Below are 16,627 nucleotides of genomic sequence, written 5' to 3' on the forward strand. Positions count from 1 at the left end.
AGCTACTCGGGAGGCTGAGGTGGCAGCATCGCTTGGGCCCGGGAGGTGGAAGTTGCAGTGAGCCGAGATTATGCCACTGTACTACAACCTGGGTGAAAGAGTGAGACTCTGTCTCAAAAAAAAACCCAAAAAAAAAACTCAACCTAGACTTCTCCATCCACCAAAAGTATTTTGCAAATATGAAGATCAAATAAAGATGTTAGAAATACAAAAGCTAAAAGAATTCATCAGCAGCAAACCTACACTGTAAGAAATATTACAGGCAATCATTTTGGCAGAAGGAAAATGACACCAGATGAAAATACAGAGTTATACAAAGGAATGAAAAACACTGGAAATGGCAACTAGATGGGTAAATCTACAAGATTTTTTTTCTTTTTCTTTTGAAACTGAGTCTCACTCTGTTGACCAGGCTGGAATGCAGTGGCGCGATCTTGGTTCACTGCAACCTCTGCCTCCCAGGTTCAAAAGATTCTCCTGGCTCAGCCTCCTGAGTAGCTGGCATTTACAGGCGCGTGCCACCATGCCCGGCTAATTTTTGTAGTTTTAGTAGAGACGGGGTTTCACCATATCAGCCAGGCTGGTCTCAAATTCCTGACATCATGATCCACCTGCCTTGGCCTCCCAAAGTGCTGGGATTACAGGCATGAGCCACCGCGCCCAGCGAAGATTTTTTTTTTCTTATTGTTCTCTCTAAAAGACAGTGACATCAGCAAGATGGTTGACTGGAGTTGTCTGGCTCTTGCTCCCCTCTACTCAACAAAAGGGACCAAAACAACAATAAACAAACTATATTTCAACTGGAGTGGCTGTGGAAGTATGCTGGAGAGCATCAGGGGAGTGCTGAAATTCCTGTGGAGCACCAGATGCCCCAGATAGCACCACAGAGACGTGAGCGAAGCACTCTGCCTCTGCCGCACTGCCTCCCTGCAAGGAGTGGCCTGGAGTCAGGAAGGACTACTTCTAATGGGGAAAGGGTAAGCTGGGGACCCATGGTCCCCATGACCACTGCAGCCTCCTGCATACCTTGCTACAGGAGAGTCCTGTAGTCCTCACAAATCCTGAATCCAGTTTATAGTTGCCTGCAGTTCACAGGACTACACTGCTCCAGAGTTGGAGCCCACGTCATACAGCCCCCATTCCCAGTCATAGCATGGTGCCATCTTGAAACTGGACCCACTGCTAGAGTTCATCCTGCCTGGGGGCCAACTGCCACTGCATCTCTCCATCTCTGAAGCCCCACTGTCAGTCCACAACACACACATGTAGCTGTATCACCACCATCCAGCTGCTGAGAGCCTAGGCCCAACAGAATGAGGGAACCCTGGCACTGAACTCACATGGCACCTCCCTGCCCCAGGAAACAGGCAGACCTGTACAGTGGAGAAACCAACACACAGCTGGCTGGCCTGCTGGGCCCAGCCGGACAAGCAGCCCAGCACAATAAAGGCCATATGTGACAAACCCACAGCTAACATCATACTGAATGGGAACAGTGGAAATCTTTTCCTCAAAGATCAGGAACAAGACACAGATGCCCATTTTAATCCTTTCTGTTCAACATAGTCCTAGCCAGAGCAATTAGGCAAGAGAAAGAAATAAAAGGCATCCAAATTGGAAAGGAGAAAGTCAAATTGTGCTTGCTTGCAAATGACATGACCTTATACACAGAAAACCCTAAAGATGCCACCAAAAACCTGTTAGAGCTAATGAACAAATTCAGTAAAGTTGTAGGATACAAAATTAGCATGTAAAATCAGTAGTGTTTCTATATGCTAATAAAAAATAAAACAATTCCATTTACAGTAGCTATAAAAAAAATAAGATACCTAGGAATACACTTAGTTAAGAGGTAAAAGATCTTTACAATGAAACCTATAAAACACTGACAAAGGGCCGGGCACGGTGGCTCACACCTGTAATCCCAGCACTTTGGGAGGCAGAGGCGGGTAGATCACGAGGTCAGGAGATCGAGACCATCCTGGCTAACACAGTGAAACCCCGTCTCTACTAAAAATACAAAAAATTAGCTGGGCGTGGTGGCGGGCACCTGTAGTCCCAGCTACTCGGGAGGCTGAGGCAGGAGAATGGCGTGAACCCGGGACGCAGAGCTTGCAGTGAGCCGAGATTGCGCCACTACACTCCAGCCTGGGCGACAGAGCAAGACTCCGTCTCAAAAAAAAAAAAAAAACATTGACAAAGGAAACTGATTCCATGTTCATGGATTGGAAGAATTGATACTGTGAAAATGGCCATACTACCCAAAGCTATCTACAGATTTAGTGCAATCTCTATCAAAATGCCAATGATATTCTTCACAGAAACAGAAAAAAAAAAAACAACCTTAAAATTCTTATAAAACCACAAAAGGCCTCAAATGGCCAAAACAGTCCTGAGCAAAAAGAACAAAGCTAGAGATATCACACTACCTGACCAAATATACTACAAAACTATGATAACCGAAACAGCATAGTAGTGGCCAAAACAAACACATACTCCAACAGTACAGAATAGAAGGCCCAGAAATGAATTTGGACACCTACAGCCAACTAATTTTCGACAAAGGTGCCAAGAACACACACTGCGGAGAGGACTCTCTTCAATAAATAGTACTTGGAAAAGTGGATATATCCACATGCAGAAGAATGAAACTAGACCCCCACCTCTCCCCATATACAAAAATCAACTAAAAATGGATTAAAGACTTAAATTTAAACCCAAAACTATGAAACTATTAGAAGAAAACAGGGCAAATGCTTCACAATACTGGGCTAGGCAAGGAATTTTTAGATAAGATCCCAAAAGCACAGGCAATAAAAGCAAAAATAGACAGATGGAATTACATCAAACTAAAAAGGTTTTGCACAGAAAAGGAAACTATTAACAGAGTGAAGACACAACCTACAGAAATGGGAGAAAATATCTGCAAACCATACATCTGAAAAGGAGTTAATATCCAGAATATATAACAAATTTAACCTAGCAGCAAAAAGACAACCCAATTAAAAAACAGGCAAAAGGCACTTTGGGAGGCTGAGGTGGGTGGATCACTCGAGGTCATGAGTTTGAGACCAGCCTGACCAACATGCGTCTCTACTAAAAATACAAAAACTAGCTGGGCATGGTGTTTCGTGCCTGTAATTCCAGCTACTGGGGAGGCTGAGGCACAAGAATTGCTTGAACCCAGGAGATGGAGGTTGCAGTGAGCCGAGATCGTTCCACTGTACTCCAGCCCAGGCGACAGTGCGAGACTCTGTCCCAAAAAATAAAAACAAAAATAAAACAAAACAAAACAAAATTTTTTAAAGAAATAAAAAAAAGATAACTGGAAATATAGCTTTTAAGCATCACAGAGGGAGGAAATCACCAAACCTGCTCCTCAAAAAGCAACCGAAAAGCTGTGTAAGTGGTTTAAAAAGAATCATTTCAGTGCTCTGGAATTAGATCAAAGGTATGTAACATTAAGAAGTGTTTTGGCTGGGCATGGTGGCTCATGCCTGTAATCCCAGCACTTTGGGAGGTTGAGGTGGGCGGATCACCTGAGGTCAGGAGTTTGAGAGCAGCCTGGCCAACAAGGCAAAACCCTGTCTCTATGAACAATACAAAAAATTAGCCAGGCGTGGTGGCAGGTGCCTGTAATCTCAGCTCCTCTGAGGGCTGAAGCAGGAGAATCTCTTGAACCTGGGAGGCGGAGGTTGCAGTAAGATTGTGCCACTGCACTCCAACCTAGACAACAGAGCAAGACTCCATCTCCAAAAAAAAAAAAGAAATGTTTTTTCATGAAAACTACTGAACTTTGAATTGAGTCTGTGACCTTCTTGCCTGGGGCTGCCCCCTAGCCCCATTAGGTAGTTAGGTAGTTCAACCAGGGCAAGGTAGTTTGTAAAAACAATGAGCTTTGCAGCTGGGAGCAGTGGCTCACGCCTATAATACCAGCACTATGGGAGGCTGAGGCGGGTGAATCATTGAGGCCAGGAGTTTGAGATCAGTCTGGCCAACATGGCAAAACGCTCTCTCTACAAAAAAATACAAAAATTAGCTGGGTGTGGTAGTGTGTTCCCATAGTCACAGCTGCTCGGGAGGCTCAGGCACGACAATTGCTGGGAGGTGGAGGTTGCAATGAGCTGAGATCGTGCCACTGCATTCCAACCTGGGCGATAGAGACTGTCTCAAACAAAATAAAACAAAACAAACAAAAAAATGAGCTTTGCTACTTGAAGGAGTTTACTTGCTATGGAACATTGTCAAAGTGGTAATCTCGGTGGTTATTAAAAAGGGAGGCCCAGTAGCTTGATTAGCTTGAGTTCACTAAACCTGTTTGGGGCAAGTTCTGGGAGGTAAGACAACCATAGGGAGCTTCATAAACGGTCCAAATATCCAGGATTGATCCTAGTCTGTGCATATATGCAGCAGAGAACTTAGTGGACTCAAGCCAACCAATGATCTTGGCCAACAGAGCCAGAACCCGTGCACGTGTGTAGGAGACATGAGAGAGCCCAGAAGAAAGGAAAACAATGAAGTTTAAATTCCAGTCCATATTCAGATCCATCAGCAGAGAGCAGTAGCCTTACTGGCTTGGGGTATCTGGGTACAATCTCTGACCAATCTTTGCTTGGATAATAACCTACATAGACACAAGAGAAACTCATAGAATGCCAGTCTTAAAATAAAAACAAGACAGAATGCTAGGTGTTTTATTTATATATTACTTCTAGTCCTCACAATAATTCTGCAAGGTTAGACGGTAAGTGTATAATCAGGCGCTGGAATCCTGTACCATTTCACTTCATGTTTGCAAAAGAATATATATATGTGTGTGTGTGTGTGTGTGTATATATATGTGTGTGTGTGTATACATATGCATATATATGTATATATATGTGTGTGTATATATATACACATATATATACTGTTCTTTTTCTTCAGCATGTATCTTTACCTGCCTTAAGCAGCTTAGGCACAGCTACCAAGAAAATTATAAAATTGCTTTCTTCCTTCTCCCATATAAACTCCAGTAAGGACAAAGGAAAAAAAAATTCCCAACTTACTGCAAGAAGATTCATGATGGTATGCCCCGTCTCTCCAAACAATGGCTTCCGAAATCTGACACTGAATAGTGGGCATGGATAAACTATGGAAATGAGAAATGATCAAACTTAAGTCTGGCAACATAAAACTTTGGTAAAAGAGATTTCATGACTAATACAATTTTCAAAATATAATTATAATGGCTCATTAGAACATATCAAATTTTGGGCTCAAAAAGTATTTGGCATGGTAGCAGACAAATGCTGAGCCATATTAAGTCTTCTGATAACCAGAATAAGCCTTTTGATGTAAATGTTTCAAAAATGACACACAATAGCCAGGTACAGTGGCTCATGCTTGGAATCCCAGCACTTTGGGAGGCTGAGGCAGAAGGATCACCTGAGCCTAGGAGTTTGAGACCAGCCTGTGCAACCTAGGGAGACCCTGTCTCTACAAAAAACAAACAAAAAAATTAAAAATTAGCTGGGTGTGGTAGCATGCACCTGTAGTCCCATCTACTTGTAAGGCTGAGAGGTAGAAGGATGGCTTGAGCCCAGGAGGTCGAGGCTACAGTGAGCCATGAGTGTGCCACTGCACTCCAGCCTTGGTGACAGAATGAGACCCTGTCTCCAAAACAAACAAACAAACAAACAAACCCACAAGGTCTTAGGGAGCAATCTTCTTCAAACTGAATTGATACGATCCAGGAAATAAATATCCCCTGATTCCTCTGTGCTCAATAAGTTTAAGAGTTCACTTTTTTTTTTCCAACAAGTTTAAGAGTTCACTCTTTTTTTTTTGAGACAGAGTCTCACTCTGTCACCCAGGCTGGAGTGCAGTGGCATGATCTCCTGCCTTAGGAGGGTTCAAGCGATTCTCCTGCCTCAGCCTCTCCAGTAGCTGGAATTACAGGCATGCACCACCATACCCAGCTAATTTTTTTGTATTTTTAGTAGAGATGGGATTCACCATGTTGGCCAGGCTGGTCTTGAACTCTTGACCTCAAATGATCTGCCTGCCTTGGCCGCCTCTCAAAAGTGCTGGAATTAGAGGCATGAGCCACCGCACTCAGCCAAGAGTTCATTCTTCTATACCTCCTAACCAGGATCCTTCTTAGGAGAGGCAAATCACAGTCTGGCTCATCTCTTGAACTTTATGGTTTGAAATGCCTGTATAAAATAGGAAGATACACATGTTGCTTCTTCTGCACACAATCCTTCCCTTTCCTTGATTCATTTAGCTGATTCATATGCCTCCTTCAGAGTTAATCCAGAGGCACTCTGGTCCAAGAAAACTGAAGGTCCAACTACTCTTTCATTCCTGGTCAAGTTAGAGCCTGTCTTAGAGCTCCCAATGAACTTAACTTTGAGCACAGGTTTTAATACAATATACCACTATAATCATTATTTCTGTATGTATTCCTTATAAAAATTCCCGAGAGCCTATAATCACGTCTTAGCTATTTCAGAATTCCCAGGATTCAGGATATATGGGAGGCCTTTATTCAATTCTTACTGAATTAATAAATAATTGGTGGAAGAATGAAGTTGACTTGCTGAGAACATAAACTGTTTTATGGTTTATAAAATTATGTTTCATTTATTCTCTCATTTGATCCTGTTAACAACCCAATATAAAATAAAAGGCAAGCATTATTATTTCCAGTTTACAAAAGAAACACAATCAGAGAACTTGGGTGACTTGCCCAAAGTTACAGAGCTCATAAGTAGCAGAGTTGAGAATCTTACTCAAGTGGTAGGATTCCTAGCACAGGGCACTTTTAATTAGATGGAGATATAAAATTTAAAATAAAGCTTGCATTTAACCATTAATGTCTTTTTAAAAATCACATCTTAGTTACGCTGCTAAAGCCATGGGCAAGAAAGCTCTTCTTCTGTAGCCTGTATCTTACCAACTGAGAGTGGTTTCCATTCCACTAGCTTCCAGTATGTTAAGTAAAATATAATTGATCATAACTGTTTTCCAATAAGTGACAAAGAATATGCTCATCATATACAGATACTATAAAAAATAAAGTTACTTAAGTTCAAATTCACTTTTCTAAAGATGATCATGTTTTTTATCAATGAACTATAAAAGCAGTAAGTTTACAAGGTAATACATAATCAACTTCCTCATTCATTATTTTCAATGCTTCCCATTACGCCCAATATACGCAGACACTGGCCAAATTTAGTTTAGCTATTTCAAAAGACTATTTCTGCTGAATTCTATCACCAAACAGAGGGCTCTGAATATTTCAGGCATTATTTAGTCATCATGCCTTGAAAAACGTGTTTTTACTACTTACGTCGATATTCAGCTCCAAGTCTCAACATCAGACGGATAGGAAATACTTTAGCCCAAGGAGTTTCCCATTTCTGGATAAGAATCCCAAACAAGTAAGGTGGGGTTGGGAGTACTAGGTCTTGCAGTGACTGGTAGGTAGATGTCACATATAAGAATCCACCATGTTCTTTACTGCCAAGGAAACTTTGACTGAAGAAGGAATGTCCCAAGTTGCTCACCACATTCCCTAAAAACAAAAAACAAAAAAGTTTATTAGTTACTCTGTATCAATAAATTAATCATATTTTTTTTTTTTTTTTTTTTTGAGACGGAGTCTGGCTGTCGCCCAGGCTGGAGTGCAATGGCGCAATCTTGGCTCACTGCAAGCTCCGCCTCCCAGGTTCACCCCATTCTCCTGCCTCAGCCTCCTGAGTAGCTGGGACTACAGGTGCCCGCCACCACACCCGGCTAATTTATTTGTATTTTTAGTGGAGACGGGGTTTCACCGTGTTAGCCAGGATGGTCTCCATCTCCTGACCTCATGATCCACCCGCCTCAGCCTCCCAAAGTGCTGGGATTACAGGCATGAGCCACCACGCCCGGCCAATTAATCATATTTTTAATAAACCTTATGCAACTCTGGGCTGGATGGACACTACCAAACAGTAATTCCCAATCTTTCACTATGAAAGACTTACATTTAAAAAGCTGATTTTAAAATAAATGGCATTTATTAAATGAAAATTTGGTTTCCAATTTTATCAGGGCTTCTAATGAGCATAAACTAAGTTATATTATCACACTGTTGAAATTTGTCTAAGTAAAAGCCAAAAATATTGATGCCTTCCTTGGTTAAATTGTACAGCTTTACTGTATGAATTGCTTTAGAAGTCTCAAGAACTGTCACCTCAAAGGTCATAAAGAAATGTTCAAGGCCGGGTGCGGTGGCTCACACCTGTAATCCCAGCACTTTGGGAGGCCGAGGTGGGTGGATCACAAGGTCAGGAGTTTGAGACCAGCCTGACCAACATGGTAAAACCCCATCTCTACTAAAAATACTAAAATTAGCCAGGCATGGTGGTGTGTGCCTGTAATCCCAGCTACTCAGGAGGCTGAGGCAGGAGAATTGCTTGAACCTGGAAGGCAGAGGTTGCAGTGAGCCAAGATTGTGCCACTGCACTCCAGCCTAGGCGACAGAGTGAGACTCCGTCTCAAAAAAAAAAAAAAAAAAAGAAATGTTCAGATTAGGAAGCTGCTGTCACCAAGCTTATAATTTCACTGGGTGAACAAAGTCAACTCATGAACATAATGAATTATGGTAATAAGTACAGTTATAAGACATTAAGGGAAGATGAGGATTTATGAAGATGGTACCACAGACAAGTTTTTTGTTTGTTTGTTTGTTTGTTTTTTGAGATGGAGTCTTGCTCTGCCACCCAGGCTGGAGTGCAGTGGTGTGATCTTGGCTCAATGCAGCATCTGCCTCCCAGGTTCAAGCAACTCCTCTCACCTCAGCCTCCTGAATAGCTACAATTACAAACATGCACCACCACGCTCAGCTGATTTTTTTCGCATTTTTAGTAGAAACAGAGTTTCACCATGTTGGCCAGACTGGTCTCAAATTCCTGACTTCAAATGATCCATCTGCCTTGGCCTCCCAAAGTGCTGGGATTACAGGCGTGAGCCACCGTGCTTGGACAGGATTTATTGTTTATAATTTTTTGAGACAAATATGAAACATAGCTCTATAATTTAGAGCTTATCTAAATTCATATTAAACAGGTTTCTCTTTTTTTTTTTTTTTTTTGAGACAGAGTCTCGCTCTGTCACCCACCCTGGAACCCTGGAGTGCCGTGGTGCGATCTCAGCTCACTGCAACCTCTCCTTCCCGGGTTCAAACAATTCTCCTGCCTCAGCCTCCCGAGTAGCTGGGACTATAGGCACCCACCACCATGCCTGGCTAATTTTTGTATTTTTAGTAGAGATGTGGTTTTACCATATTGGCCAGGCTGGTCTCGAACTCCTGACCTCAAGTAATCCACCCGCCTTGGCCTCCCAAAGTGTTGGGATTACAGGTGTGAGCCACCACACCTGGCCAAGGCATTTTATAATTCAAAATACTTTTGTGAATGAAACAGTAACAAACATATCAACCCTTCATTAAGGAGACATTTTCCTCAGTTTAGAATTGCAAAAGGACTTTCTGACAAGAGCTGCTCAATGATGGAACAACGAATGTGTTCACTAGCCAAGTACGAGCTTCCTTTGACACCTTTGAAAGCAATAACACCAAATGAAGCAATCTCCATCAGAGAAATTAATGCTTACTTTTCTTGAAAACTAGAGTTTATTCTTATAATGATTACGGGTCTTTGCATCCTTGATTTTAGCGGATAGGTATCCTGACAGTAGGAGCCACAAGTGAAGGGAATACCTCCCCATTAAACTCAGAGAAGCTTTGTGGCTGAAAGTCATGTTCACCTCAACATTATCATCTATATTTTACATTTAAAGTAGTACATTTAGGAATTCAGGGGTAGTACTCTTGCTCCAGGATTACCCAGGTCTGGCTGCACAATTAAGCTGCTAGGCCAGATCTATAAAAAAAAAAAAAAAAAAAAAAAAATTGTCATATCAATGTAGCAGTATGGCATTTTGAAAAATAAATTGCAGATTTTGAAGTCCCAGAGATATGGGTTTGAATGCTAGTTTGATCATTCACTATTGTGGGATCTGGGGCAAGTTACTTCTCTGAGCCTCAATGTCCATGTAAAATGGGAGGAGAAACTATATTAAATTCCAGATGTGTTATAAAGAATAAATGAAAGGAAATCCATAAAATGCCTAACAGGACCAGCAACACTGTATTCTCAAAAAAATTATAACTATTATTATTCTAATGCAAATATACATATATTGATCAGCCAAATATATGATTTTTGGGGGGACTTTCAATGACTTTAGAGTAAGATTTAAATAAATTTAAATTTTTTCTGGCAGCCACTGCAGGATCAGGAATAGAGTGTCAGGAACTTAAGGGAGATAAGATCCCCAAATTTACCATTGCCTCTTTACCACTTCCCTAGATCCTGGAATTCTAGGATACAATATAAGAGACACTTCATACAAAATTCAGCAAATAATTTGTCAAAGAGAAAAAAAATGTTTTTTCATCTGTTTTTCTAGCTTTGGTGAATGAGGAGGAGAATAGGGAATTAAATAAAGAGATGCTTTCCCTCTACAATGTAGGGTGCATGACAGCATTCCTCTAACTCTATCAACAGCATGCTGTGGTTTGAATATATCCCTCAAAAAGCATGTGTTGGAAACTTGGTGCTAGGAGGCAAGGCCTCATGAGAGGTGACTGGATTAATGCTGTTATCCTGGGAGTGGGTTTGTTATGAAAAGACAAGTTTGGCCTCCCTTGTGCACATGCCCTCACGCGCACACACATTCTTTCTCTCTCTTCCCCACCCCATTTGCCCTTCTGCCACGGGATGATGCAGCAAAAAGGTTCTTGCCAGATGCCTACCCCTCAATCTTGGACTTTGCAGCCATGAGAACTACGGGAAATATATTTCTGTTCATCACATATTATCCAGTCTGTGGTATTCCATTATAGCAGCAAAAATAGACTAAGACACAGTGTAATGTTTATATTTCACAAAGATTGTCCTAGTAAATATAGCTTAGAGGTGAAAAATGTGTTGGCTTAGTACTCAAGACATTCACTCATTATTCCTTTGCGATTTCCCTATTAAAGCCTAGAATCTATTGGTAGTTATTTTCCACAGATATTGATTTCCTTTCTGCCTCTTCCATTTAACACTCTCTTCATCCCAATCACAGATTCTTCACGAAGTCCACTCTCATTACAAAATATATCTTTTATCCTTTAAATATTAATCACTTTAAAAATGTAGATTACCAATAACTGATTTAGACTATCATGTACCATCTCATCTACAAACAAGTAACACTGCACAGGTGTAGATATTGGCAAAAATAAAACAGTGGGTATAAGAATTTGACAAAGAAAGAAAGGCTTTCATCTGAAGACCTAATCTGAGTCTCTTGAACTCATAAAGTCTGTTATGTACTCATTTATATAGGTACTTCTCGATGACTGCATTCAATGCAATGAATCCACAGAACTAATTTTATATATACCCCAATACTAGTGAAGAACCCATACAACTAAAATAGATACCAAATCTTGCTTATAAGTGACCTGTCAAAGGTGTTAAATGCTTTATATCAATGGCTTATAAAGTAATTTTACATAACATTAATGAGGTAATCATCAGATCAGTGCTAGTAGGTAAGCAGAACGGTACCATTTCCCTGAAATTTGGGGTTTTATTTGACAAATGAAGAAACTGAAGCTTAGAGGTAGAGGTGAAGTGACTCTAAAAAGACACGAGGTAAATAAGTGGCAAAGTAAAACCTAGAAAGCAGAAAGCAGATCTTTCAATCTCCTAGTCTTTGTATGTCACACAGCCTTTCAAAAAATATACAGATACAGTAATTTACAATTTTCCATCTTTAATTTGGAATTTAAACTGTTTTTCAAATGCTTATAAGTAGCCAGCCATCTTTAAATTCAATTCAAATATAACTTAAATATCTATGTGATAATAGCTTCCTTTTGTTTCAAAGTATATTTATTAATCCTCACATCAACTCAAGTGGAACCATTTCCAAGCAAATGGCTCATTCATTTCAAGAAATACTAATATTTCTTTTTCTTTTTTTTTTTTTTTTTTTTTTGAGACAGAGTCTCGCTCTGTCACCCAGGCTGGAATGCAGTGGCGTGATCCCAGCTCACTGAAACCTCCGCCTTCCAGGTTCAAGTGATTCTCCCGCCTGAGCTTCCCAAGTAGTTGGGACTACAGGCACTCACCACCATGCCTGGCTAATTTTTGTATTTTTAGCAGAGACAGGGTTTAGCCATTGTTGGCCAGGGTGGTCTCAAACTCACGACCTCAAGTGATCTGCCTGTCTGCCTCGGCTTCCCAAAGGGTTGGGATTACAGGCGTGAGCCACCGCGCCCGGCCAATAAATACTAATATTTCTAAGTGCTAATATGACTAAAACTCAAGCCATCAAAAGAATTTAGAAAGTTTCTTGGAGTTCTTTGTAATGCAGCAAACTGCAGTTATGCATGACTACTTCATATAAGGTTGTGTCCTCAGTTTAGTGTATCTCTGGCATTGATCATGAAAGCTCAAGAGGAGCCAGGTCAGATTGACTCATGCCTGTAATCCCAGCCCCTTGGGAGATTGAGGAGGAAGGATCACTTGGGCCCAAGGAGATCAAGGCTGCAGTGAATGTGCTATGACGGCACCACTGCTACCCAGCCTTGACAGAGCAAGACTCCTCTCTCTTAAACAAACAGCTCAAGAGACACTATAGTACTTCTTATGGTTTGAAACATGAAATTTACAGACGACATAGGTGAGTTTAAACCTGGGTTCAGCCACTTATCACCTAACTGTGTGATCTTAAGTTACTTAGGCCTTTGGTGTCTTTCATTTTCCTCATGTGTAAATAGAAACAGTAACAGTATGAATCTGAGTTGTACTTAAGAAGAAATAAAATAGTGTACATAAGGCAATGAATACACTGCTTAGCATATATTAAGTGTTCAAAAAATGTTAGGTATTTTGTCTTAAATCACTTCTTCATAAATAGTTCCACATAACTTTCTCATCAGTTGAAAAATCACTTTGCAAAGCTACAATACCATAATTCTAATAAATTTAATTCACCAAAAGGTTCAGAATTTGAAAAATAAAATAAAAACATGAACCATGACATGATATTATTATTATTTTTAAAGACAGGGTCTCACTGTGTCACTCAAGCTGTAATGCAGTGGCGCAATCATAGCTCACTACAGCCTCAAAAACTCCTGGGTTTAAGAACTCCTTCCACCTCAGCCTCCCAAGTAGCTGGGATTACAGGGATGTGCCATTAGGCCTAGTTAATTTTTTTTTTTTTTTTTTTTTTTGGGTACAGATAGGGTCTCATTATGTTGACCAGGCTAGTCTCAAAGTCCTGGCCTCAAGCAATCCTCCTGCCTCAGCTTCCCAAAGAGAGAGCAAGAGGGGAATGAACCCCCTCCTTTTATAACAGCACTAATCCCATCCATGAGGGTGAAGCCCTCATGGCCTAATCACCTCTTAAAGGTCCCACCTCCTAATATTGTTATAACGGCAATTAAAGTTCAACATGAGTTTTAGAGTGGACAAACATTGAAACCATAACAATACCAAACACTTTCTTAACAATAAAAGATTAGACGGCATGGTGGCTCACGCCTGTAATCCCAGCATTTTGGGAGGCCCAGGCGGGTGGATCACCTGAGGTTGGGAGTTCGAGACCAGCCTGGCTAACATGGTGAAACCTCGTCTCTACTAAAAACACAAAAATTATTCCAAGTGTGGTGGCAGGCGCCTGTAGTCCCAGCTACTTGGGAGCTACTTGGGAGGCTGAGGCAGGAGAATCACTTGAACCCAGGAGGCAGAGGTTGCAGGGTGCCAAGATCGCAATACTGCACTCCGGCCTGGGCGACACAGCAAGACTCTGCCTCAAAATAAATTAATTAATTAAATTAAAAATAAAAGATTAAGGGAGTTCAGAAGAGATTACTTCTGTCTGGGAGGGTCATCAAGAAAGAATTCATGGAGAAAGTGGTCTTTAAGATTTAGGACAACTGATAGGATTGAGACAGTTGGGGTGTGGGGAAATAGCACGGTTGGGAGTAGCATAATCACAGGTAATGAAATGGAAAATCATCAGAATATACACAAAATGAACCAAGAAATGTTTCGTTTGGCTACAATGGAAGTATGGAGAGATGACTAGCAGGAAATGAGACTAAAAATATAGGAACAGATCATGCAGAATACTGAATGTTGGAGCACAGTTTATTCTAAAGGCAATACAACGCCAAAGTAGCTTTTGAGTAAGATAGGGAAACAACCAGAGATTAACTCTAGAAATAACAATCTGGTAGATACAAGTCCAATTTCATTCAAGTCTATGTTCTGAATAGATTGTTTGCAAAAAACAGGTACAAAATATGGAGGAATGAATACGAGACGGGGAGAAACTATATAGTCTACAACCTCCGATGGCACTGTCATAACCAGAAGGCATTCTGAAACTCTCAGAACATAATTTCTCACAAATTATAATGTTTCCCTCCACTGCAGAATGCAAAAACTGTGTATGACAAAAAAGTCTGTGTGTGTATATATATGTGAAACATACACACACATATATAGATATACAACACACATATGGTTATTAAATACCTGTAGTTTAGATTTTAAAATTCACAGGAAATTATAAAAAAGTTCATTCAATAGCTCCTAAGGCTTTTCTGTGATTTAGGGCAGAATAACCCTAAGCTAGTGATACAGTATTCAAGGTTTCACACTCAGGAGAAATTTAAGATACAATTTGTCAATTTCACTCAATGTGCTACACAGAAGAGAATAATAATAAATTGCGATAATTTTTTTTTTTTGAGACGGAGTCTCATTCTTGTTGCCCAAGCTGGAGTGCAATGGCACGATCTTGGCTCACTGCAACCTCTGCCTCCACGGTTCAAGCAATTCTCCTGCCCCCAGCCTCCCAAGTAGCTGGAATGACAGGCGCCCACCATCACACCTGGCTAATTTTTTGTATTTTTAGTAGAGATGGGGTTTCATTATGTTGGCCAGGCTGGTCTTGAACTCCTGACCTGAGGTGATCCACCCGGCTTGGCCTGCCAAAGTGCTGGGATTACAGGCATGAGCCACCGTGCCCAGCCTGCTATCATTTTAGAACAGTAGCCTCCAACCTTTTTGGCACCAGAGATGGGTTTTGTGGAAGACAATTTTTCCACGGACTGTGGGGAAGGGGAGATGGCTTCAGGATGATTCAAGCGCATTAAATTTATTGTGCACCTTATTTCTATTATTACATTATAATATATCATGAAATAATTATACAACTCACCATAATGTAGAATCAGTGGGATCCCTGAGCTTGTTTTCCTGCAACTAGACTGTCCCATCTGGGGGTGATGGGAGACAGTGACAGATTATCAGGCATTAGATTCTCATAAGGAGCACACAACCTAGATCCCTCACATGTGCAGTTCACAACAGGGTTCGCACTTCTATGAGAATCTAATACCGTGGCTGATCTGACAGGAGGCAGAGCTCAGGCGGTAACGTGAGCGATGGGGAGCAGCTGTAAATACAGATGAAGCTTTACTTGCTTACCTGCCCCTAACCTCTGCTGTGTGGCCTGGTTCCTAACAGGCCACGGACCAATACCAGTCCATGGCCTGTGGGTTGGGGACCCCAGTTTTAGAACACCCAAAATATGCTTTTACTTATTAAAAAATTTATAGTGAAATATATCAAGCTATTACCCTGATTATCTAAAAATAAGATTCTTAATAAATATATATAGTATATAGATAATATATCTGTGTTTTTAAGAACTGATATATTATTAATGGATACACAGAGGCAAATGACATAATGTAAACAATACTGATCTGGGAGCTATAGTCCCAATTCTGCCACCAACTTGGTCTGTGATTTAGGTACGCCATTAACACTTCTAGGTCTGATTTTCCTTATCTAAAAAATGAAGAGTTTATATTAAATTATCTAAAATGCCTTCTAGTCCCAATATTTGATGAGCTGTGAAATGATTCCTATTCAAGGAAAAACTCTTTCGTCTCACTTATGTTTTTGTAATGTTATTTCCTTAGATATACATATATATGTTCATGTCCCTATCCTACCTACATTATAGAAAATATTTTTAGTTGGTTTAGATGTATTATAGTCTGACCTTAGACTATCATTAGTATCTTGTAATCAGTTCCAAGTATTTTTGTTGTTTCAAAATTTTTGCAATTTAATAGTTCAAAATGGACTCAACTGACATATAAGTATCCTTTTTAAAAAAATAACCATTGCTGGGCGCGGTGGCTCACACCTGTAATCCCAGCACTTTGGGAGGCCGAGGCGGGCGGATCACGAGATCAGGAAATCAAGACCAGCCTGGCTAACATGGTGAAACCCCATCTCTACTAAAAATATAAAAAATTAGCCAGGCGTGGTGGCAGGCACCTGTAGTCCCAGCTACTTGGGAGGCTGGGGAAGGAGAATGGCGTGAACCTGGGAGGTGGAGCTTGCAGTGTGCCGAGATCGCGCCACTGCACTCCAGGCTGGGTGACAGAGCGAGACTCCATCTCAAAAAAAAAAAAAAAAAATTTATGCTAAACATATTTTTTAAT

The 16,627-nt window shown here is 40.7% G+C and overlaps 1 protein-coding gene across 2 annotated transcripts in view; it reads right to left on the reverse strand.

Moving 5' to 3' along the window:
- Nucleotides 1–16,627, reverse strand: part of ZFYVE9 (zinc finger FYVE-type containing 9) — a 206,470-nt gene that overhangs the window by 54,176 nt on the left and 135,667 nt on the right. For both annotated transcript variants that reach the window (XM_054487840.2, XM_054487849.2), the window contains 2 exons: nt 7,340–7,564; nt 5,049–5,131 (listed from right to left, as the gene is read on the reverse strand). In XM_054487840.2, coding sequence (XP_054343815.1) covers nt 5,049–5,131; nt 7,340–7,564 — 308 coding nt within the window. The remainder of the gene's footprint in view (nt 1–5,048; nt 5,132–7,339; nt 7,565–16,627) is intronic.

The sequence above is a fragment of the Pongo pygmaeus genome, chromosome 1 (genome assembly GCF_028885625.2).
Source record: "Pongo pygmaeus isolate AG05252 chromosome 1, NHGRI_mPonPyg2-v2.0_pri, whole genome shotgun sequence".
NCBI classification, from domain to species: domain Eukaryota; kingdom Metazoa; phylum Chordata; class Mammalia; order Primates; family Hominidae; genus Pongo; species Pongo pygmaeus.